The 26,480-nt window shown below is 34.2% G+C and overlaps 1 protein-coding gene across 1 annotated transcript in view; it reads right to left on the bottom strand.

Moving 5' to 3' along the window:
* TERB1 (telomere repeat binding bouquet formation protein 1) overlaps nucleotides 1–26,480 on the bottom strand; it is a gene marked incomplete at both ends in the record, with an annotated part of 37,834 nt that extends 11,354 nt beyond the window's left edge. Inside the window, 12 exons of the mRNA XM_079119732.1 lie at nucleotides 620–969; nucleotides 6,343–6,503; nucleotides 7,720–7,845; nucleotides 9,540–9,671; nucleotides 10,955–11,107; nucleotides 16,427–16,549; nucleotides 16,644–16,759; nucleotides 16,848–16,908; nucleotides 17,937–18,068; nucleotides 19,185–19,313; nucleotides 19,507–19,617; nucleotides 26,450–26,480. Of these exons, the coding sequence (XP_078975858.1) occupies nucleotides 620–969; nucleotides 6,343–6,503; nucleotides 7,720–7,845; nucleotides 9,540–9,671; nucleotides 10,955–11,107; nucleotides 16,427–16,549; nucleotides 16,644–16,759; nucleotides 16,848–16,908; nucleotides 17,937–18,068; nucleotides 19,185–19,313; nucleotides 19,507–19,617; nucleotides 26,450–26,480 (1,625 nt within the window). The remainder of the gene's footprint in view (nucleotides 1–619; nucleotides 970–6,342; nucleotides 6,504–7,719; nucleotides 7,846–9,539; nucleotides 9,672–10,954; nucleotides 11,108–16,426; nucleotides 16,550–16,643; nucleotides 16,760–16,847; nucleotides 16,909–17,936; nucleotides 18,069–19,184; nucleotides 19,314–19,506; nucleotides 19,618–26,449) is intronic.

The following is a 26,480-nucleotide window of genomic DNA, read 5'->3' as shown; positions in this document are numbered from 1 at the left end:
GAGTAATTCATCTTCCTGATACTTGTTTTATCCTGCAACCTGCCCAGAACACAAACTTCATCTTCTTAAGCACAGCAACCATCAGAAGAGGACAATACGAAAGGGTTTAAGAAGAAAAGCTATAATTCTAGGTTAACCTTTGAGGGAGAAAGGGTATGTATTGGAAATGAAGTACAAACAAAAGGAACAAACAAAAGGGCAATGCCAAACTAAATTTTCATCACAGCCTACTCCCTTTATCATATTAAACGTACACACTTTTTTGCCACATTGCTAGATGATCTATGCTTGCACTGTTACTTTGGGAGATTGCCTCATTTAGGGTTTCTTTTATTAATATACTTTCTAAAATTTTGATATGAGTATGTCACTCAATTAAAAATCCTCAATGACTCCCCATACCTCATCAGTTAAAACCAAAAAACCTGAGTATGACATGCAAGGTTCTACATGAACTGGCCCATACCTCTTCATCCAAACTTCTTTGCCAACATTTCTTATTTTAGTATCCTCCCAAGACCAAGTTTTATCATTTGTATATCCCCAATGCTTTTCGCATGGCACATAGTAGCACACAATAAATGCCTGCTCAATAAATATTACAATTATTAAACTGTACCTTGATTGAGAAATAGAATTCTTTTTGTCAAAAGTCATTTCTTCATGTAAGTTTTGATTGCAGCTTGAATTTGCTTTACACAAAATCTTATTTTGCCAACTTTCCCTATAGCAAGCATTAACTGGATTTGTATTCTTTAATACTGTCTTCATTTGGTCATCATTTGCAAAAGGTTTAGACATGACTCCACAGGATTTATAACTCTGGAGTTGGAGCTGTCTAGACTGGCTTTTATTCATATCTTCTGCTTGGGTGCCTCCAATGCTATCTGCGTGGAGATGTTTCAATGTATTCTGAATATTTATGTTCATAGATGAAATATTTTTATGCTTTCCTCTTGGTATTTTTTCCTATAATTTAAAAATGACAAGGGTTTCAGAATAATCCATTTTTATAATCCACTTTACATTTTCTTTAAATAATATACAAAAAGTTTGTGATTGTCAATAAAACATGATAAAAGGGACAATTGATATTAGGGGGAAAAGGAGGTGTGTCAAATCATACTAAGACAACTGGGTAGACATCTGGGAAAAAAAATCTAGATATCTCACAGTCTACATAAAAATAAGGTCAAAATGAACTGAATATTTAAATCTAAAAAATAAAACCACGTATGCTCTAAAAGAAACCATGATATTTCAATATTCCTAAAGAGTGAAGATCTTTTCCAGTACTACACAAAATCAACAAATCTTAACAGAAGAATACTAGTATACTTAATCACATAACTTTTTTATCAATACTTGGAATTGAACTCAGGGTCTCACACATGCCAGATGAGGTTCTATCCCCAATTCTTTCTTAAATTTGAGACAGGGTCTTACTAAGTTGCCTAGGTTGGTTTGGAACTTGAGATCCTCCTGTCTCAGGCTCCTAAGTAGCTGAGATTATAGGCATGTGTCACCACACCTGGCATCATAAATTTTTTTGTTGTTGTTTTGAAAACTCTCCTAGAACCATGAACAAAGTGAGGTGAGGGAGTCACAAAGGAAAAAGGATCAGAAGCAAAACCATGGCAATCCATTTTTTTTCTTTTCTTGATATTGGAGTCTCAGCCTCTAGAGCCACTAGGATAATAGTTGTGTGCTACCAGATCCCACCCAATGGTAATTAAAACACCAGGAAATAATACATATAAATCACTGGTCAAGCTATTACAGTGATTATATGAAACAAATCAATAGTAGTATAGAAGAGTAGGTAAAAGGTACGTAGGGAAGCAGCAAAAATGAGTCTTGAATATGAATTATGACCAGATCATGGAGAATCTAAGAGGTGTATTTGCAAAGATGGTTTAGCAGTATCACTGGAATTAAATGAAACTGGGTTTGAATCCTCCCCCAAAATAAAACACAATAAAATAAAAAAGTAGGGAAAAGAAATGAACAGATAATTCATAGGATAGGAAACACATATCAAACATATGAAAGCATTCTTCATCCCACTTGTAATGATAAATTAATAATTTATCACTCAGATAAATTATACATTCAGATATCTTCCTTATCTATCACACTAGCAAAGATTAAAAGGGTAGGGAAAAACAGATACTCATGAAAACTACTGGCAGGCAATTTAACTGGCATATCTTCTATGAAGAAATAATTTGCCAACAATTTTCATAATAAAAATTGCCTGTCTGTACAAAAAATTATATAGATTACATTTTTTGGTGGGAGGGTACTGGGGATTGAACTCAGGGGTACTCGACCACTGAGCTACATCACCAGCCCTGTTTTGTATTTTATTTAGAGACAGGGTCTCAATGAGTTACTTAGTGCCTCACTTTTGCTGAGACTGGCTTTGAACTCCCAATTCTCCTGCCTCAGCCTCCCGAGCCACTGGGATTACACTCATATAGATTACTTTTCTTTCTTTTTTTTTTTTTTCATAATATTGTGACTTTTTTTAAACCTATCTAGACAATTACACTTTGAAAGAACACATTTCATGTATATCATGAATAAGGTTCATCTTGTTTGTTGAAAATGCCTTTTAATTTTTGTCTACCACATTGCAAAATTAATTTAAACCTGCTAGCACTAAAAACAGGTATTTTAAAATTGGTTGCTACATGTGCATAATGTTATGTTAATTGCAACACTGTAACAGCTAAAAGTTGAAAGAACCTTCATATGTTAGAAGAATAGCCAGTAAATCTGACAGAATACAGAATAATAGGATTTCCAGAGAAAGATGAACTGAAGACCTATATTTGATTGTGGACCTCTAAAAAAAAACCCACTAAAACAACAGTTTTTTATAAAGCTCTACAAGGTGGGGCATGAAGGCAGAGTTATAACAAGACTGGAGCTGGGTATGTGGTTCATGCCTGTGATTTCAGCGATAGTGGGGTTGTGGACTAAGGTAGAAGGATCCCAAATCTGAGGTCAACCTCAGCAATTTATTGAGACCCTCAGAAACTTACCAAAATCCTGTTCAAGTAAAAAGTAAAAAGGACTAGAGATGTAGATCAATGGTAATATATCCCTGGGTTCAATCCCCAGTACCAATACACACATACACACAAGAAAGACTGAATGAAAGTCTTTAAAAAGCAGCTGGGCCAGGCATGGTGGCACATGCCTATAATCCCACTGCCTTGAGAGGCTGTGGCAGGAGGATCACAAGCAACTTACTGAGACCCTGCCTCAAAAATAAATACATAAATAAATAAATGAAAGGGGCTTGGGGTATAGCTCAGTGGTAAAGCGCACCTGGGTTTAATCAAGCAGATAAAAAGAGCAATTTGGGGTGGATTACTGATCCCAACCCCTACAAACATATACTCAGCAGTCAGTTCATTGATACCAGAGGGTCATCCTTCTTCTGCCTTTTCCCCAAGGCTTGAAGTTTAGTCTATAGCGAGGCTAAAACTGAGTCTGCACCAAAGGGCACTAAGCAAAGCTGAAGGCAGAATGCTACTCAAGAAATAAAGACTAAGTAAATATTTACATACTGTATAAGTCCTCCCACACTCAATTCTTCCATTTTGACTCCAAAACACTGACTGCCAATCTCTAGGCAGGATACTGGGCAATGGAGGTTCTCCCAAAACAAACAATAAAAGGGACTCACTGAATGAATCCTTAATCAACGTACTTTCAAGGAGACTTTTAGTATCTCACTCTCAAATATAAGCCACAACCCAGAACCACCAGAAATATGAAGAAAACTGCTGAATGAAGGAAAAAAATCTTTAAAAATGAAAGCTACCCTTGATATCTAAGAAAAACCTGGCAATGTAGATTTAAATCCATGAAACAAGAATAACATTCTTTAATGGGGTAAAAAAGCAGATCTGGTAATTAAAAATATAACAGAGTGAAAACTCAATAGATTAATTTAGAAAATAAATGTGAGAACTTTCCCCAGATGTAGAACAAAAAGATAAAGTGAGGGAGAATAAGAAAATGACAAGGAAGACCAGCTTTGCAAGTCCAATTTCTTCAGAAAAGAAGTTTAGAGAAAACAGAGGGAAGTATGTAATCATCACAGATCAATGTAAGAAAAGTTCCCTCATATTGAAGAACATGATTCTCCAGATTAAGAGTCCACTAAGTGCACAGCATAATGGATGATGAGATTGACATCCATTTATACGGAAAGTCCAGAATAGGTAAATCTATAGAGACAATAATAGATAAATGATTGCCTGGGAATATAGAGGGTCCTACTAACAGTATGGACTTGGGCTGGGTTTGCACTCAGTGGTAGAGCGCTTGCCTAGCACGTGTAAGGTACTGGGTTTGATCCTCAGTACCATATAAAAATAAATGAAATAAAGCTATTGTGTCCATCTACAACTTAAAAAAAAAGTATGGACTTTCTTATAGGGGTGTTGAAAATGTTCTAAAACTGACTGTAGTGATGGTAGTATAATTCTGAGTACACTAAAAACCAATTTTTTACTTTAAATGGATGAAATGTATGGTATATGAATTATAACTCAATAAAACTATTACAAAAATGAAAAACACACACATACATACCTATATGTGTATGTATATGTTTAGATAGATATATATGTATACACACAGAGATAGTATGAGTTTAGAGTTATTTACACTGGTGCAAAATTAATATAACCTAAGTATCCATCAGTAAACTATTGGTTATAGCACATCTCACTACTCAGTATTCAATACACTATTAAATTGTTGTATTGAACAAAATATTGCATACTACTCAATTATTTAAAAGAATGAAATCAAAATACTATATAACTTGGACACTTTTCATTTTTAAAAACATGCACACATGACATTCAAGGCATATACAAGTATAAGAAATATGAATATATGTGTGTATATATATGTATATATGTGTGTGTCATGTGCCAAATAATGATGTTTTGGTCAACAATGGTCTGCATATGTGAATAGTGGTCCATTAAATTATAACGAATTGAAAAATTCCTGTCACCTAGTGATACTACAGCCATCATAACACTTTTGCACAACACATCACTCGTGTTTGTGGTGATGTCAGTGTAAACAAACCTACTATACTGCTAGCTATATAAAAGCATAGGTACATAATATTTGATAATGATGTTATTGGTTTACATATTTATTACATTATACTTCTTAATCATTATTTTAGAATGTATTCCTTCTACTTAAAAAAAAAAAAAAAGTTAGACATGGTGGCTCACACCTATAATCCCAGGTACTTGGGAAGCTGAGGCATAAGAGTGGTAAAAATGAGGCCAGCCTGGGCAATGTAGTGTGACCTTGTTTCAAAAATTACAAAAAAAGATTGAACCCAGGGGCTCTCTACCACAGAGTTATATCCCCATTCCTTTTTCTTTTTCTTTTTTTTTTTTGGGTGCTGGGGATCGAACCCAGGGCCTTGTGCTTACAAGGCAAGCACTCTGCCAACTGAGCTATCTCCCCAGCCCCCCTTTTTATTTTTCATTCTGACACATTGTCTCACTAAGTTGCCCAAGCTGTTCTCCATCTTTTAATCCTCCTGCCTCGGTCTCCTGAGTTGCCAGGATTACAGAAATGGTGCCACCACACCCAGCAAAAACAAGTTTACTGTAAAACAGTATGCTCTTTCAGGCAGCAGCCTCATACAAACTTAAGTTTATTGTGTCTCTTGACTGCATCCAGAGGTCACACTGAGTGACATACCTGCACTATCTAAGTTTGTGTGATTACACTTTATGATGTTCACACAATGACACTGCCTAACTACACATTTCTCAAACCATATCCCCATTGTTAAGGTACATTGTGTGTATATGAGAATATATTATTAGACTTTCTTTCTTGAACTCCTGTAATTCAGATGTTAGATTTGCTGGCTCTATCTTTGTTGTTGCTTATCTTTTCAGTCATCATTTTTTTTTTTTTTTTTTGGTACTGAGGACTAAATCCAGGGGGATTTATTACTACATCCCCAGTCCTTATTTTATTTTGAGACAGGTTCTAAGTTGCCAATGGTGGTCTCAAACTTGTGATCCTCCTTTCTCAGCCTCACAAGTTACTGGGATTATAGGCTTATATGCTAAGGTACCTTGTATCATTTCTACACTTTAAAAATACCTTTTGTTCTGTGTCCAAGGATGATTCCTCAAGTACTACTATTAAATTTTACATTTAAAGTCATTAAAATTTTTTTAGACTTGGGAAGAAAAAAATTTTTATCCTCTAACTCTACTGTTAAAACATCTGAAAAAACTTCTACATTCTTGGAAACAAAAAAAAGCCAACCTCATTTCCTTCTCTTTCAAGCTGTTCTATTCTGTGTAGAATTTCCTTTGCTCTCTTCCAGTGCTCTTCAAGATTCTTCTCTTTCACATTTATGTCCTTTAATTGTTCTGCTTCATTTCCATCAAAAGAATACTCTCCTAGACTTAGAGATAATTTCTCAGCTTTGTAACAATGGGGAGGGGAGAAATGATGAATTTATCCATTACTAGAAATGTTACTCCAACCACTTTAAGGACAACCTCATACCCCATCCCACCCCTTCTGTAAATTTTGTACATTCAGACAATCTTAGCTGCTCAAATGGTATTGAAAATAAATACGAGTGTTTGGTGGAGGCCCAGAACTCAGCCATAAATTAAACTTAATTCTTCAGAGTTACAGGAAAAATAAGAACATGAAAATATGTTATTCTAGGTATAATAAATACCTTCAGGTATATGAATACTGGTTTTATAGTACAGTTCTGGGGATTGAACCCAGGGTCCCATATAGGCTAAGCACACACATGCTCTACTACTAAGCTATCTCCCCAGCCCCCAAATAGCTACTTTTTAAACAGTGTTCATGATGAGTTCCTTCATATAATCTTTAAAATCATTTTTTCACACCTTACATACAGGTTTTTCTTCTACAAGGATAATAATCCTTACCATAGCTGTTGGCTTCTATGCTTCAGCCACAGTGGTCATCAATCTTGAACATACCAGCTTTCCCCCTACTACAGCAGTGCCTCTCTGTTGCTTAGGTCTGAGATACTTGCCCATAACATATTCCCTTCTTTTTACCTAATTAATTCTAGATAATCAGATCTCAGATCAAGAATCACCTTCTCCAAAGCCTTTTCTGCTTCAAGTCTTGGTCAGATTCCTTTCTTACAGGCTCTCAAGTATCTGTGGTCCATCTCTTTATAACTCTTATGTCAATTTATAGTAACACATAGTCCCATTGGTTATTCAATTATTGTCTCTTTCCCTAATTAAACTAAGTTCTATGAGTACAAGTTTATATATTTTCTTATTTCTGTATCTCTAATATCTATCACATTATAGAAACTCAAAATATTTATTAAAATGAATGTAGTTTATATTAGGATTTAAAGAAAAATCTCACTAGGTTCTTAAATTTATGTCCTACAAAATAAATTTGTCCATGTTATATAAATTAAGTGAATTATCTCTATTGCTGCTCTCTATATGTTATCTTCCATATAAGTTTGTATATGCTGAAAATACCTTGGTTATCACAACCAAATTATATACTCTGCTTAGCAAGTATAACAAGAATCTGGAAGCTAACAGGGATTGGCTTATTACAGCAGGCACAAATCCCCTTTTATAAACTTTGGTTGGTACACTCTTATAGCAATAGTAAACTTACTGATTTTTTTGCAGTTGTGAAGCACAAAAGTAGCAGCTTTGTTTAGTTCCTCATTCTGAGATTCGGTTAAGGCTTGTATCATGAGTGGAAGCCCATTGTTTTTAAAAAGGTCATACTGATTTTCCTCTGGAAAATATATCAAAAATTAAAACAAGACAATTATTTTATCAAAAAACTAAATGCACAGGTCATATATATTTTTCCTTTTTCCTTCTTTTGGTACCAGGGATTGAACCCAGGAGCACTTAACCACTGAGCCACATCCCCCCTCTTTTTTTTTTTTTTAATTTGAAGACAGGGTCTCACTAAGTTGTTTAGGGCCTCATTAAATTGTTGAGGCTGGCTTTGAACTTGCAATCCTTCTGCCTCAGCCTCCCAAGCCAATGGGATTATAGGCATGCGTCACTCACTGCACCTGGCACGAAATAGTTATAATTTTAAAAAACAGAGAAAAATCCAACTTCAGAAGTATTTTTAATTTAGAAAATAATTCACTTATACAAAATGCCTAAGTCTCATGAGTGCTGATTTCTGAAATGCAGCCACAGAATACCTCATAATAGTGAACTGTCCTCATCTTGGATTAAAAAAAGGTAGATGGGCTGGGGCTGTGGCTCAGTGGTAGAGCGCTTGCCTCGCATGCGTGATGCACTAAGTTCGATTCTCATCACCACATAAAAATAAAGTAAAGGTACTGTGGTCATCTACAACTAAAAATTTTTTTTCTAAAAAGTAGAGTTGATACTAATTACATAGAGGCTAAGAGAAAGAATAGAGAAATGGAGTGAAAAAGGAGGGAAGAAAGAGCAAAAAAGCAAGAGGAGAAAAAAGGAGAAAAGTAGAAAAGTGGGAAGGGGTGAGAGGAGGGAGACTAGAAGAGGGTGAGAGAAATTAAAGTGAAGAAGGTTGGAAAGAAAGAAAAGACTGGAAAGAGGAAGAATATAGGATGAAAGTGGAGAAAGGGAGGAAAATGGAAAGGGAAGGAGAAAGAAAATAGAGAGAGTAACAGGTAGCAGAAAAAAGAAATTTTAAAGGTTTTCAGCAAAGAGTAAAAGGATCAAATTTGTGCAGCAATGTGAAAAGGGGACTGAAAAACGGAGTTAAGGAATCTAGGTATGGTGGTGTAGGCCTATAATCCCAGTTACTGCAGAGGCTAAAGCAAGATGATCACAAGTTCAAGGTCACCCTGGGCAATTTAGCAAGACTCTATCTCAAAATAAAAATGGCTGGGGACATAGCTCAGTGGTAGAAGCCCTAGGATCAATCCCCAGAACTTTAAAAAAAAAAAAAAAAAAAAAAAAAAAAAAAAAAACATAAAAAAAGAGGAAAGGAGCATAGGGAGGTAGCTATTGTGTGAAAGATGTTGAGGAGCAGCTGCAGTCCTAAATCAAGAGGGTAGCACTACTGGCAAAAGAAGAGAAACGAAGGGGAAAGAGAAGTATAATCATAGTTCTTTGCGAATGACTGAATATAAGGTCTGAAGAAGGATAAGGAGCTAAAATGAAGAGAGACCTTGATGACTGGGAGAAAAGCAACAACTGGTTTGTTTGCCATATTGGTAGACTGAACCCAGAACCTTGTGCATGCCAGGCAAGCACTGTATCACCAAGCTACATTCCCAGTCCCTTTATTTTTTAAGACAGGGTCACACTAAGTTTCTCAGATGCCTCAGCCTCCCAAGTAGCTGGAATTACAAGTGTACACCACCACACTCAGCAAAAGGCAGTATTTTAAGCTTTTCATATGACCTGAGGTGAAAACACTAAAGTGTATTTCCACTCCACTGTTTTAACGGCACACTAAATAAATTCAAAACTTACCACAATTCTCTGTGCAATGACCAAGAGCAAGTATGATGCTAAATTTTTCTCCTGAATCCAGACTCTCATTAGGCAGTAATGCCAAAAGTTTTGAAACAATGTGGTATTTGGATAGTACTACTCCAAAAGCAGCTATTAGTATAAAATAGAAAAAAATAGTAAGCACAAACATAAAACTTGTAAATAAACATGATACTTTCTTTTTACATATGCTATATGTTTTTAAGAGCTTATCCAGGAAGAATATTATGTCTATACAAAATCTACAATACATATAATATCTAATATATATATATATATGTATATGTATTAATATAACTAAACTCACTGTAATAAGATAATGACTTGCTATAACAGTCTTCATTAATACTTCTAAAACAAATTTTTTGAAGAATGGTTTCTTTTTAACTATTCTGCATAATGTTGCATGCACATACTGTTTCCCTAAAAGCTGAATATACCCACTCTCACCTTACATATCTCCTCTTGTGTGTACTGGAGATTTTCCTATATAATCCTATCCTGCCTACAATGAAATATTCTCAACTGACCATAGTTTTGTTGATGTTAATGATGCAATGAAGCATATGTGAACATGTGAAGAAATGACAGAATTCAAAAGTGTACTTAAGTTATACTTCTCTCATGGGGTTTTTAATAGGGTCCACCCAAAGTCTAACAATACTGGTATCAAGAAGACTGGGAATTCCTTAAGGGACTATATTTTAATCATTTTGTGTCTTTGGAACTTAACACATAACAGGCATTCAATAACTTCCCTTTAAAAAACCATCTACATATTTTTGGTTATCTCTGAATGCCAACAGTTTCTTACTACAAAGCTACACAGAAAATCATTCCTCAGTGGATTGTGTGTGTGTGTATATGGTACTGGGGATTGAGCTGTGGGTTGCTCTATCACTGAGTTATAACCCCACCCCTTTTTACTTTTAGATAGGGTTTTACTAAGTTGCTGAGGCTGGCTTCAAAATTGTAATTCTCCTTCCTCAGCCTTATGAGTAGCTGGAATTACAGGTATGTGCTACCATACCTAGCAATGCCTTGCCCAATCTGTACAAATGAGAAGCAGTCATGTGCTTAAGTCTGACTCTGCTACTTGCTATGGTCTGTTGGGTAGTCAGGCCTCACACTCATTAGAAAAAGGCATCCTTAACTCTTTATATAATTCTTTAAAAACAATGGGTTTTCCATTCCTTATACAATATAAATGACCTTGATTTCACATCTAAAATCTTTAATGCTGATTTTTCAGTGAAATAAAGGTTTAGGAATGGAAGGATCTTCTTTTAATTATATCATTAGGCTCACTGTATTTAATCTACCATTTCAACACTCACCATGCTCAATTAAAACAAAATTGAACTGTAGAAAACTTACTAAACATTTTCACTCACGATTATCTGCAATACATGCATCCACTGTCTTTGTCACCACCACTGCAAGCTTAGCGCTGGAAAGAGCCTTGTGTGAATCAGATTCCAGCTGTACAAGAACTTGAGACAATACATCCAGTCCACCCACAGATATAAAGTATTTCTGAACATATGCTTAAGGAATAAAGTAGAACTATTAACAACTCAAACAAAACATATGGTTTCATTCAATTAATTTGTACAAAATAATACTAACTTGATTTTTTCAAATACTTAATAAAAATTTCTAAGTTAAAGAATTAAACATCCAGTCTTTACCTGTGCATATACACAATCATAAGATGATTACTTATTTATGCAAGCACTTCACTTTGTCATAGTACAAACACATGTATTGTACAATATTGCTTTCTTCTATGTAAGCAATGTTTTTCATTTCATTTAGTAATAACAGTTGCATTTTGTAAGAAAGAAATTATTAAACCATCTTTCTACATTATTAAACAAGTCTTTCAACAGAGCCCTAAGGAATAGATTAATTTAGCTTAATATTACAAACAGCAAGAGCCCATTTTCTGAATTCCAACATAACACCATTCTTTTGCAGATTGCCCAAATCTACAAAGGGCAAAGTATTTAATTGTTCCAAAAACATATCTCATTCATCTTATAAACACAACTTTTTTACTTCTTGGAGCATAAGATTATATCACTGAGCTATAACAACTATTCCAGGCAAAGATTCAATGACAGGTACATATTTTTAAGTCTGAAGTCCTTTCTTTCCCTGCTGCAAATGATTTTGATGGGAAAATATCCCTGGGGTTTATGGATTCAATAGTCTCCACAGCCCCTATCCTAGAAACAGACTTATAACAAATGGACATGTGAGCTAGTGGTTATAATTCTGCTACAAATCTTTTTCCCAGTTTATCCTAGTTCCATAAAATAAAGCCAAGATGATTTAAAAGCAAAAAAATAATTTTGTACTATTTAATGAAACAGAATATTAATCTAAAAATATTACATCTAGAGTTTTCAACACCTGAGAAAGGAACTGTAAGGAGTCACTACTTAAGGACAAGTAAGCATTTTCAATATTGTGGAGACTCCAAAACAGCTTAAAGAGTATTTTTAATTTAAAAAAATTTTTTCGAAAGAGTAAATTCTAACCCGGTGTGGTGGTACATGGTAATCCCAATGGTTCAGAAGGCTGAGTTAGGAGGATCACAAAGTTCGAGACCAGCCTTAGCAAATTAGTAAGGCTCTAAGCAACTAGTGAAACTGTCTCAAAATAAAAAATAAAAAGGATTGGTGATGTAGCTCAGTGGGAAAGCATCCCTGGGTTCAATTCCCTAGTATCAAATAAATAAATAAATAAAAATAAAAAATAAAAAGAGCTGGGAATGAACCTCAGTAGTAAGAATGCCCATGTGTTCAACCTCCAGTACCAATAAATAAACAAACAATAAATAAATAAAGGAAGGAAGTTTCCCATTCCAGTACCAATAAAAAAATAAGAAAGTTTCCCATCTTCCCACAACACCCCTCCCAACACTTGTGGTAGGGATTGAACCCAGGGTCTACTGCATGATAGGCAGGGGTTCTACTACTGAGTTATACTTTGAACCCTCCAAAAGGATGTATTATGAATGGATGCACACATTTATGTACGTTCCAGGGGCACTTTACCACCAGAATGTAGCTGGGGAAGTTATACTCCCAGCCCTTTTTATCTTTGAGATAGGGTCTTACTAAGTTGCCCAGGTTGGTCTAAAACTTGAGATCCTCCTGCCTCTGCTTACTAAATAGCTGAGATTATAAGCAAGTGCCGCTGTGCTCAGCAAAAAAGGAAGTATTTTTAAATGCTCAGATGAAAACTGGCTCTCTTACCACAAAGATTCTTATTTACAGCCAAAGTAACAAAATTCAGTCTTATAAACAGAGGAACAATCTGCTTTACACTTGTACACTGAATATTTCAGATTTCCTCTAATTTATATTTGTTTTCTTTTTACAAGCTACTAGGGATTGAGTCCAGGGCCTCACAAATGCTACGCAAGCACTTCACCCCTGAGCTATCGCACTGGCCCTAATTTATATTTCATACCAATTTTCGAGAATAATGAAGTCCTATAATTATCACTCATTTAAGCTGGCACTGAAAGAAACAAGAAATGACAGGTACCATAGAAACAGGTTCCAATACTTGGAATTCTAGAGCTACACTCCTTTGAATGAGAAGTATGAGTACCAAATAAATATAGATTGCATCAGCAATGTGTAAAAGTTCTAATTGTTCCATATCCTTACCAATATTTAACACTGCCAATTTTTTAACTTTTAGTCATGCTAGTGTGTAGGTAGTGGTATTGCAGATAGGTTTTAGCTTAGATTTCTCTGATTAAAGATCTCAAGCATCTTTTCAAGTACTTATTTAACATACATATTTTCTTTGAGAAGCTATCTGTTCAAATACTTTGCCTATTTTTTTTTTATCTTTTATTTTGTGGCACTGGAAATTGAATCCAGGGCCTGCACAAGCCAAGCAAGGCCTCTACCACTGAGCTATGCCCCAGTCTACTGCCCATTTTGTAATTGCCAGATTGTTTTTGTCTTACTATTGATTTCTAAGAGTTCTTTATACATTTGAAGTACAAATTCTTTATTAGATATTTTCTCCCAGTCTGTGGCTTGCCTTTTCATTTTAATAGGATCCTTTGAAGATCAAAAGATTTTAATTTCAGTTAAATTCCATTTGTAATTTTTCTTCTTCAGTGGTTCATGCGGTGTCCTAAGAAGTCTCTGTTGACTCTCAAGCTGTGAGAATTTTCTCCTGTTTTTGACTAGATGTTTTATGTTTCACTCTTATACTGAGGTCTATGAAGCATTTTAAGTTATCATTTGCATACTGTATGAAATAAGGGTTGAGATTCCTATTTTGCATATAGATATTATTTTCAGCACCACTGGTTGAAAAAAACACCTTTTCCACCATAAAAGTCCCACAGTAGAACACTTTGGAAAAAAAAAATTAATAATCCTTTATTTATGGGTCAATTTCTGGGTTCTCTATATTGTTTCACTGAGCTAGTAAGTCTATACCTATACCAAAGTCATAATGATTACAGTATAGTAAGTACTGAAATCAGATAATGTAAGTCTGAGATTTTTGTCCTTCTTTTTCAAAAGATATATTCTATGCTCTTTGCATTACGGAATTTTTTAAAATCAGCTCACCAATTTCTACAGAAAAGCTGGCAGGGGTCTTGATTAAGAATGCTAGAAATCTAGAGATGAATTTGAAAAGTGACATTCTTATGAGTTTTAAAATTCCATGAGCATTAAGTGCAGTGACACACACCTGCAGTACCAGCAATTCAGGGGGTTGAGGCAGGAGGATGACAAGTTCAAGTTCAAACTGGACAATTTAGCAATGCCCTAAGCAACTTAGACTCTATCTCAAACTAAAAAAATAAAAAGGACTGGGGGTGTAGCTCAGTGGTAAAGCATCACTGGGTTCAATCCCCAATATGAAAAAAAAAAAAAAATCCATCAGCATTATCTATCTCCACATAAATTAAGTGTTCTTTATTTTAGCAATGTTTTGCAGTTTTTGGCATATATGCTATGTTAGTCAAGTGCATCACTATGACAAAATACCTGAAATAAACAACTTATAAGGAGGAAAGGTTCATTGTGGCTCAAATTTCAGAGACTTCCGTCAATGTGTAGTTGCCCATGTTTTTGGGCCTGTGGCAAGGCAGTATACGATGGCAGGAGATCATGACAGAAGAAACTGCCCACCTCATGGTCACCAGGACACAGAGACAGATATAAAGGAAGGGGCTAGTGTACTGATATCTGCTACAAACATATACTCCCAATGACCTAGCTTCTTCTATTACGCCCCACACTTCCTAATGGTGTGTATGAGTGTAATGTTGGCCTTACAGAATATTTCGGGAAGTGTTTCCTCCACTCAATAGTGCCATGGGCTGAAGTCCAAATCTTTGGGGAAAACATAAATATCCCAGCATAGGTATTGCATATATTTCATTAAGTTTATTCCTAGTTTTTTGATATTATTATAAACAATAATTTAAGTTTCTACTACTTTTTGCAGTATAGAGAAATATAAGTGATTTTGTATATGACCTTATATCCTGCAACTTTCTAAAATCACTATTAGTTCTAGCAGCTGCTTTGGATTTTCTACACAATCACATCATTTCTAAAAAATATATATCTTATTCCTTTTCAAGCTCTAGAACTTTTACTTCATTTTTTTCTCTTGCTGTACTAGATAGGACATATGGTAAAAAGTTAAATGAAAGTGAGAGTGGCTGTCATCTTTTTTCCCAGTTTTAAGGGGTAAGTACGAAGTCTTTCACCATTAAGCATGTTAGCTATAGTATTGTGGAGAGGTCCTTTATCATATCAAGGAAGTTCCTATCTATTCCTAGCTTACTGAGAGGTTTTGTCATGAATCTATATTGATTTATGGCAAATCTTTTCCTGCATCTATTGAGATTGTTCTATAGTTTTTTTCTGTCTGTCAATACAGTGAATTTTCTATGAAACCAATCTTGCACTCCTGGGACATGTATCATTTCATTTGGTCATAATGTATTATTCTTTCTCTTTTATCCTAGATTTGACTTGTTAACTTTTTATTAAGAATTTTCACACCTATGTTCATAAGGGAGTCAGGCCTGCAGTTTACTTGTAATGCTTTTTGGTGTCTTTGGTATGGGTGTAATGTTGGCCTTACAGAATATTTCAGGAAGTGTTTCCTCCATTTCTATTTCTGGGAATAAATTTAAATAAAATTGTTTTGTTTTCCTAAAATGTTTGGTAGGCCTCACTAGTAAAACCATCAGGATATGGATTTCCTCTGTTAAGGTTTTAAACTATAAATTTTATTTCTTTCACAGACATAAGAATATTGACATTATCTACTTTTTTTGAGTGAACTTTGGTAGCTTTTATCTTTCAAAGAATTTGTCCAATTCATTTGAACCATCAAATTTTTGACATAAAGTTGTTCCGATTATTCCTTTGTTATTCTTTTAACAATGTTAAGATTTATAGTTATATTATGTCTCATACCACCATTGATAATTTGGGCCTTTATCAGATATTTGGGACTTTTCTAGATGTTTTATTTTTATTCATTTCTAATTTAATTTCATTGTGGTCAAAGAATACACATTGTGGGTTTTTAGTTTTGCCACCTAATTGCTCTGTTTTATGAGGGTATGTGGTGAGATTAAAAAAAAAAAAAAAAAGAAAGAAAAAAGAAAACTATGCTGTTGTCACCATCTTCTAAATAGCCTCCCCAAAATATCTACTTTTAAGATATTCTTATCTTCACAAATCTAAACACTTCCAAAATGACCGGAATTACTAGAATAAAATTAACTCAATAGTTTTTGTTATGCTTTGAAACGTGTTTCTTCAAGTATGACCTAGAGAATAATAAACACTTACTGTTATTTGCAAGCGTAAGTCCAATAAATGAGCAAATAGGGCGAATAATTTCAGGTTTCATGCAATTTATTAGCCACTCATTAGCATGTGGAAAAAGTGAACAGCAAAACATTTGATTCTCATCTGAAAGGAGATAATAAGTTTTTATTTGACATTTGGAAAATATCAGTTTTCATTGCTGTTTTTATCTTTATATTGAAATATTTGAGATAATTACCATTTTGAGGATTGTTGACACAGACACACAGAGTACTACACACTGAAGACCATAACTGATAACTCTGGAAAACATTTTTATCTGACAAATTCAATTCATATCTTGAAAGAACTGTCCTATTAGGTTAAAAAGAAGAGTAAATTAATATAGATGTGTAAACATCTTAAGCAATAAATAATGCTAAAAAAATTTGTATTTGCTTACCTGAACAACTGTGACAGAACTGTAATACAACCTGTTTCTCTCACAAGTGTTTGTCCATTCCCTTAAAAAAATAAGCCATGTATTACATGATTATGACTTTTTGAGGTAGGGAGTTACTGAGGCAAAACCACTGAACCACATCCCAGGCCCTTTTTTATTTTGAGACAGGGTATTGCTCAGTTGCTTAGGGCCTTGCTAAGTTGCTGAGGCTGGCTTTGAACCTGCATCCTCTGCCTCAGCCTCCTGAGTTGCTGGGATTACAGGAATGCACCACCATGCCCCCTGAATAAGACTTCTATTTAGAAATAATTTTGGCATAAATGTAAACATTAAATGTAAACAATATTTAAGTAGCATTTAAACCACTTTAAAGTATCATTATAAAACATAACAAAATTATAGTAAATAAAAATCCACAACTAAGGTTATTATGGAGAAGACACTATACTTAGAGATTGACAATATTCAAATTTCCTCTAAAATTATGAAACACTGATTTCGCATCATGGTTCTATGTTACAATACCAAAATATGCTCCAAAGTAGAAAAAAATCAAATCAGTCTTTTCTAGTTTTTCCAAAATAACAAAAAATAAAATCTAGAAGCACTGTAAATGACTACAAAATGCTCAACAATTTGAAGAATTAAATAAAGCAATGTTAAAAAAATAATACTGGGCAGTAGATATATGGGAACATTCTATACTCTATTTGCAATTTTTCTATAAATCTAATACTATCCTAAAATAAAAAACATTGCTGGCTGATGCAATAAACCCTGTAACTAATTGGTCAATTCAGTAAAAAAATCAATCAATTAAATTCATTAAATGCTAGCTTTTTCCTTCAAAAGTTATTCTACCTCAAATGTTCATTAAATAGTATGAATCACTTTCTATTTCTTAAAATCAACAAACATCAAATGATTAAATGCATTCTATTAATTCCTTTTTATTTAAAGCTAGTATTCTCAGAACCTAAGGAGATTTTAAAAGGACACTGATATAAGGACTAGAATAAAAAGATTAATAATGACTATTCCAATTTATTATTAAAATGTTCTTAGGCATTTATAAGAGAGCATACTTACTGTTATTTGAAACCAGACCCAAAATAACATAGACAGACATTCTTTTCAAATTTGTGTTTGAATCATCATTAGATAAGAATAAAGCTAAGTCTTCAAATAACTCTGAAGTACACAAAGTTTGCTGACAGTAAACTGAAATATAAAATATAATTTTAATTACAATGTATTAGCACAAGCTAGTTTTAAAGAATGCTGAACAAAATACAAAGTTGCCAAACTGGGAGAGGTTCTTAACCTGAGCTCATTTAATTGACACTTAGAAATACAACAAAATTTCTGACAAACTGTTAAAATAGTAAGGCTCTAGGCTCCAAACAAGTATTAATGCCCTTTAGAGTTTTCAGTAAAAACCTAACTAAAAAAATTGAATAAAATCAGACGAAAAAATTTAAGAGGATGAATAACCAAACAAACCAAGAAAAAGAATTTAAGAAAATTCAGAAACCTGCTCTGGGGCTGGGGTTGTAGCTCAATGGTAGAGTGCTTGCCTAGCACATGTGAGGCACTGGGTTCAATCCTCAGCAGTACATAAAAATAAATAAATAAAGTTATTGCGTCTATCTACAACTAAAAATATTTAAAAAGAAAGAATGAAAAAAAACTGTTGAAAACAAAGGCACAAATTATATTTGTGCATATTTTGAGACTTTTCTAGAAATCAAAGTCTTTCAAAAATAAAATGATAAATGAGAGTGGTTTTTATTTTGTGACACTCATGCAATAAGTAGAATTTTACAAAAATAATTTGGGAGCTGGAGGGTGTGCCTCAACGACAGAGCATATGTGCATATATAAGGCCCTGGATTCAAACTCCGGCACCAAAAAATTTAAAAAATAATAATTTGAACACAGTAATCAGCATTCTATACAGTGCCCTAAACCAGCTATTAGACCCTCTCTCAGAGGCAAAGACTATTTATCCCTGTATCTTCAATGCCTAGCACAGAACTTGTCCCTTAACAGTTAGTGGTGACTTATTTAGTTACTGGAAATACAAAAGTATAAAGTCGGTTTGGCAAACTGATGGTTCACATTTGATCTTTTTTCAGGTATACAACAGAAAAAGTGTTCTTGCCAACAAGAAGAGCTATATCCAAAGCATACAAGATGGTTGTGGACTACCTACACTTTTGATTTAAATACCTGGATAAAGCTATTCAAACATGTAAAATTGAAATTTAATTCTATATTTTTTAGTAAAACATAACATAATGCTTTAAGGATTATAAATAAAATTTTATATATTACCATTTTTTTCTGCAACTGCTCCTAATGTATATAAGGCTGCTTCTTTTACCATGCTATGCTCACTTGACTTTGCAAGATTTTTTACAAACATCAAACCACCAATTTCCCGAAAATAAACACCTGCATTACCTGTTGGGTATAGACAAAACAAAATAAGAAATGATATTTATTTTCATTATTCTGTTGAGGATTTAAATATTACTAGAAGAAAGTAGTGTAACATATAGAGTAAATGAGTAGAAGAGAAAAAACATACATACATATTTGATATCTCAGTACTATGTAACTAGAATCATAGATAAAATTCACTATCATGTCTTACTGTTTTGTTGACAAATTGAATGAATAGTGACCAAAGCTTCTTTTTGTGAAAAAGGGTTGTCCATTTGATACTTTAGACATTCCAATAATAAGTTCAGATCAGTCTTCATTTCTAAAGAAGAAAAATTTTATTATTTTAAACCAAAAGTTTTCTTTCAAAGACTAATGATATAGCTCAGTTGATAGAGTGCTTGCCTCACAAGCACAAGGCCCTGGGTTCAATCCTCAGCACCGCAAAAAAAAAAAAAAAAAAAAAAAAAAAAAGACTAATGATTCAGACTGTATTTTCTCATACATATCTTTGGAATATTTGACTTCTGACTTTTGTTATGTGTGTGTGTATGGTGCTGGGGACTGAACCCAGGGCTCCACTCAAACTGCACAGGAGCTCTACCAACTGAGCCATATCCTCAGGCCTAGAATGTTTGACTTTTAAAATAATAAGCATATATCACTTTTATAAGCTAACAAATAATAAAATGTATAAAAATAAAAATGTTCTTTAAGTAAAAGCACTTAAAATGAACTTCATAGTTCTTTGGTTTTACCCTTGCATGATATACAGAAACAGAATATACAATTATTCTCTTTAAGTAAAGTTTACAATGGTTTAAAAATCTGTCATTTAGAAAGGAACAGAATAAAAATGAACACATGTAAAAATTTGTGGGATGCAGGGCTGGAATTGTGGCTCAGTGGTAGAGCGCTTGCCTGTGCTTGCCCTGGGTTGGATACTCAGCACCACAAATAAATAAATAAAAAATAAAAGATCCATTGACAACTAAAAACAAGTAAAAATTTTAAAAAATTTGTGGGATACTACTGAAACAGTATTTAGAAGGAAATTTACAGCACTAAATACCTGTTATAAAAGAAGGGTCTTAAATCAGTAACCTCAGCTTTTACCTTAAGAAACTAGAAAAAGCAAATTAAACCCAAAGCAATCAAGGAAAGGAAATTATAAAATGAAAGCTGAAATTAGTGAAATCAAAAACCAATAGAGCAGGTCCTTTGAGAAGAACAATAAGACAGACAAACTTCTAGCCAGATTAATTGGGGGAAAAAAAAAAGTACAGACATAAATTACCACTATCAAGAATGAAAAAAAAAAACCCTAATTTCCAGAATACATAAAGAACTTAAAAAACTCTACACCAAGAATACAAATAACCCAATCAACAAATGGGCTAAGGAAATGAACAGACACTTCACAGAAGAAGATCTACAAGCAATCAACAGATATATGAAAAAATGTTCAACACCTCTAGTAATAAAAGAAAAGCAAATCAAAACTACCCTAAGATTCCATCTCACCCCAATTAGAATGGCGATTATCAAGAATACAAGCAACAATAGGTGTTGGCGAAGATGTGGGGAAAAAGGTACACTCATACATTGCTGGTGGGGTTGCAAATTAGTGCAGCCACTCTGGAAAGCAGTGTGGAGATTCCTTAGAAAACTTGGAATGGACCCACCATTTGACCCAGCTATCCCACTCCTCAGCCTATACCCAAAGGACTTAAAATCAGCATACTACAGAGATACAGCCACATCAATGTTCATAGCTGATCAATTCACAATAGCCAGTTGTGGAACCAACCTAGATGTCCTTCAATTGATGAATGGATAAAGAAAGTGTGGTATATATATATATATAATGGAATATTACTCAGCTATAAAGAATAATAAAATTATGGCATTTGCAGGCAAATGGATGAAACTGGAGAATATCATGCTAAGTGAGATAAGCCAATATCAAAAAACCAAAGGACGAATGATCTCGCTGATAAGTGGATGATGACACATAATGGGGGGTGGGAGGGGGGCAAGAATGGAGGAAGGAACTGTATAGAGGGAAAAGAGGGGTGGGAGGGGTGGGGGAAGGAAAAAATAACAGAATGAATCAAACACCATTACCCTATGTAAATGTATGATTACACAAATGGTATACCTTTACTTCATGTACAAACAGAAACAACATGTATCTCATTTGTTTACAATAAAAATAAATTAAAAAAAAGAAAAAATTGGTGAAACAAATACAACCTTCACAATTTTCATTTAAAAAAAATGAAAAAAAAACAACCTAGGAGCTCTTCAACAGATGAATGGCTAAAGAAAATGTTGTATATACACACAATGGAATATTATCCATAAAGAAGAATGGTTCTGCCAGTAAATAGGTGAACTGGAAATATGCTAAGTGAAAAAAGTCAGTCCCCAAAAAACCAAAGGTCATATGTTCTCTCTGAAATGTGGATGCTAACACACAATAAGGTAGGTGGAGGAAAGAATAGAAGTTCATTGGATTAGACAAAGGGGAATGAAGGGAAGGGCAGGAGGATGGGAAAAGGAAAGACAGGAGAGTGAATCAGACATAACTTTCCTATGTTTATATATGAATACATGACAGTGAAGTTCCACATCACATACAACCACAAGAATGGGCTCCTAATTAGAATAAGTTATACTCCCTGTATATATATTTCAAAATACACTCTGTCATGTATATTTAAAAAGAATAAATTTTTAAAAATCTTGTTGAATCAGAAAAAAAAAAAGAATGAAAGAGATGGCTTCACCACAGATACAGATTTTCCAAAGGTAATAAGGGAGTATTGTGTTCAACTTCATACCTATAGAGTCTATGAATTAGGTAAAATACACAAATTGCTTAAAAGATATTAAATAATCAAAACTCACCCAAGAGGAAACAGCCTGAATAGTCCTACATCTATAAAAGCTGAAATCATAGTTAAAAATCTTTTCATAAAAAAAACACCAGGTCCAGATGGTTTTATTTGTAAATTCTATCAAAGATTTAAGAAAGAAATAATACCAATTCTATACAAACTTTTTCAAAAGTTTAAGAAATACTGAACTTATTCTCTAAGACTGGCATTACCCTTATACCAAAACCAAAACCACCAGAAAGACAACTACAGACCAATATCCCTCATGAACATATATGCAAAAGTCTAAACAATTTTAGCAAATTGAATCCAGTAATATATCACGACCAAATGGGCTTATCCCAGAATGGAGGGTTGATTTAATATTTGAAAAAAATCAACCAATATAATGTAACAAAAAACCTTCTGGTCATCTCAATAGATGTATAAATAACATTCGATAAAATCCAACGTTCGTTTCTGATTTTTAAAAAAACTGCCAGCAATCTTGGAATAGAAGGGAACTTCTTCAACCTTGACATAGTGTTATGTATTCAAAATGAAACACAACCCTAACATCATACTTAACAGGAAAAGACTGAATACTTTCTAAGACCAGGAACAAGAGAGATTTGTCTAGTATTAGCATCATACTAGAGAGACTAGCTAGTACTATCAGTTCACAAAAAAAGAAATAAAAGGAAATCTAGCCAGGCATGGTAGCACACAATCCTAGCTACTAGAGAGTCTGAGATACGAAGACTGCAAAGTTGGAGGCCAGCCTCAGCAACTTAGCAAGACCCTAATAAACTCAGTGATAACCTCTTATGAAAAAACAAAAAGGGCTGGGGATGTAGCTCAGTGCTAAACCCAGTACCCCTGGGTTCAATCCACCATTACCAATAAATGCATATGTACATACTAAAAAAAATGAGATTATGTCCATACAAATCTCATAGCACCATTACATGTAAAAGCCAAAAAAATATAAACAACTAAAATGTTCATCAGCAGATGAATGGATAAACAACTCATGGTATAACCGTGGAATTAATTACTGATAACATGACACAACAAGGATGAATCTCAAAATAATTATGTCTACAGAAAAAAGACATAATATGATTCCATGTACTTAAAAAAAATGCAAACTCATGTAAGGTAACAGAAAACAGATCAGTGGTTGCTTGGGAAAAGAGAACCTGGGAAGGGACATAAGGGAGGAATTGCTAAAGTTCATTGGAGAATACATTCACTACCTTGAATATGCTGATGTTTGATTATATATATGTCAAAAATTATCAATTTGTACACTTTGTTTATAACTAAACAGCAAATAATACTATGGTCCTTAAATAATTTCTTCTCTTTAAGAATTTAAATACAATTATATAGAGGCTCTGGCATAATTTCTGAATTAACATTTAGAGTTCTGAAAGATATAAGATGAAGGGAGGACATAAAAATACAAAGAACACTAAAAGAAACTAATTTTTATTATCAAGCAATATTTAGTCTTCCTCTTGAAAGAAATTCAACTTGCAATTTGTTTCAATGAAATAATTTATGATGTAATTTGTTAGTGAAAAAAACCATAGCACAAGCTGGGTGGGGTGGCACATGCCTGTAATCCAGCAATTTTGGAGGTTGAGACAATATGATTAAAAGTTTAGACCATGCTGGCCAACTTGTCTCAAAATAAAATATAAAAAGGGTGGGGGTGTAGCTCAGTGGAAGAGCCCCTCTGGGTTCAATTCCTAGTATCATTAAAGAAAAACATAGTACAAAGTCTATTATCAAGTTTTCTTTTGGGAACAGCAAATATTTATTGATCATTTTATAAATTAACAAAAACTACATGATGGGCTGGAGTTGTAGCTCAGTAGTAGAGTGCTTGCCTAGCATATATGAGGCACTGGGTTCGTTTCTCAGCACCCACATATAAGTAAATGAATAAAATAAAGGTCTATCAACATCTAAAAAAATTTTTACAAAAAACTACATGATGGTTATGATTTTACAGATGTCAATAAGTCACATCAACAACATGTTGATGGGGTATGGTGAATTTCAATTTTAGACACAAGGTGGGGGCGCAAGAAACAACTTCCTAATGTACTCCTCCACTCTTCTCTGTACTTTCATCTCATTTTGAAATCTCCTATCATACTCCTTCCCTTCCCAGTCAAAACAACTAATGACATCTATACCTATCATGTTTCATTTTGGATTTAACTTCTCTAGGCTGAGCAACCATGTTCCTTCAATAATTCCTGAAGAAAACAAACAAGTAAACAAAAACTGAAGAGCACACAATACCCAAAGCACAAGCAATAAAAGAAAATTTGATCTAAAATGTAAAAATTTTGAGCTTAAAAGATACCATTCAGAATGTGAAGCAACAGCCTGGGCTGGAAGAAGAGACCTCCCAATCAGATCTCCAATAAAGGGTGTATGTTCAGAATATACAGAGAAATCTTAAAATTCAATAACAAAAAGGTAATTTAAAAGTGTGTGAAGGATATGAATATATGTTTCTACAAATATAAGTTGACAATAAGTGTAGAGAAAGACACACAACATTGTCATTAGGGAAATGCAAACCAAAATCACAATTAGATACAACTTCACATTGTTGATAAATGAATGACCAGTGGGAACTGATGGATAAACAACTTTCGCCCTTTGGCTGGGATGACTCAGGCACATGACTCCCAGAGTTTACTAGTGGCTTTAAGCTCGAGAACCTAAAATAATTTGTGGGATAATGTACTCTTCTGTCTGCCTTCCCTTTCTTCTCACTTTGCAGCCAGTGTTTCCTGGGATTCTTTTCTCAAAAAAGTTCTTGCAATCAAAGTACTCCCTGTCTAAAGATCTACTTCTGGGAGGAAACCAAGTTAAGTCATAAAATCAAAGAGAGAGACAGGGACTGAGGTTGGAGGTTTGTTAAATGAAGTGTGATAAGCAACCTGAGAAGGGCATTGCCAACAATTTACTCCTATCTCTCTAGCTTCTTTAATTTCTTCTCTGCAATCTCCATTCTGTCTTCAAAAGTTCTTTGTCTCTATAACCTGGTAACACTTCCTTGACAAGCCTGGCACAGTGGTACAGGCCTATAATCAGAATTCCTTGGGAGTGTGAGTCAGGAGGATCCCTTCAGGCCAGACTTTGAGGCCAGTTGAGGCAACCCAGCATAACACAAAAAAAAATAAAGGGAGGCTGGGGAATGTAGCTCAGTGGTATAGCATTTTCCTACCATGTGCAAGGTCCTGGGTTCTATACCCAGAACTACCAAAAAAAAAAGAAAAAAGACTCCTTTGACATTATAACCTCCAACTACTACCATATAACTTTAGTTAAATTTGTAAAAAGAATAAGCTATCCAATACTATCTTTAGATCTTTATTTCCCACACAGACCTAAATATATTGCATTCTGTCTGAACTCTATCAAATGTATTATTATTTTGTTTTGTTTTGAAATGCAGATGCTGATTCAGTGGTTCCACAAAGGGCCCAAGATTCTGCATTTCTTTGTGTGTGTGTGTGGTTGATAGATGAACAATATGCCTTTATTTTTGTTTATTTTTTTAATGTGGTGCTAAGGATCAAACCTAGTGCCTCACAAATGCTAAGCAAGCGCTCTGCCACTGAGCTATGGCCCCAGCCCCTGTCAAATGTATTAATAAAACTAAACATCCTAATTCCAAATCCAGAAGATAATTCAGTTCTCATCTGTGACATCTGACACTAATGCTCTTAAGCAAACTTCTTCATGAAGCATTCTCCTAAGACTGATTTTCAAGACATCAAATTCCTGACTCTTCCCCCTTTCTGAAATGTGTGTTGTTTTTTTTTTTTTTGAGGGTCCTCTTCTTTCAGCTAAACCCATGTGATGGCATGTATTAAGGAACATTCTTCCCCATCCTTTATTATTATTATTTCCTCTCTGGTTAACCTCCTACACATCTAGGGATTCTGTCTCTACCCTTCCAAGAACATATACCTCCAGGCATACTTTAACGTGGTCCTCTCAGGATCCCACAGTTCTTTTATACGCTATACTTAAATCAACTATCATATGGTATTTTAAGTATCAGTATGGTTTTTCCCATTGTCAGTTTTCTGAAGCCAGGAATAATGTGACAGCCAGAGTAGGTGCTCAATATTTCTGTAAATTGCAGAATTACTCATTTCCTGGATCCAGTCAGATCACCTGAAGTATATCCCACAAATATAAAACTGACTGTAGATAGATTCATGAATTTCTCACCTTGTATTTTCTTTGTGTCCTCACTTTCCAT

The sequence above is a fragment of the Sciurus vulgaris genome (assembly GCF_902686455.1).
Source record: "Sciurus vulgaris genome assembly, chromosome: 17".
NCBI classification, from domain to species: Eukaryota; Metazoa; Chordata; class Mammalia; order Rodentia; family Sciuridae; genus Sciurus; species Sciurus vulgaris.
The sequence above is the reverse complement of the archived record's forward strand: the minus strand, read 5'-3'. Positions and strand labels throughout refer to the sequence as shown.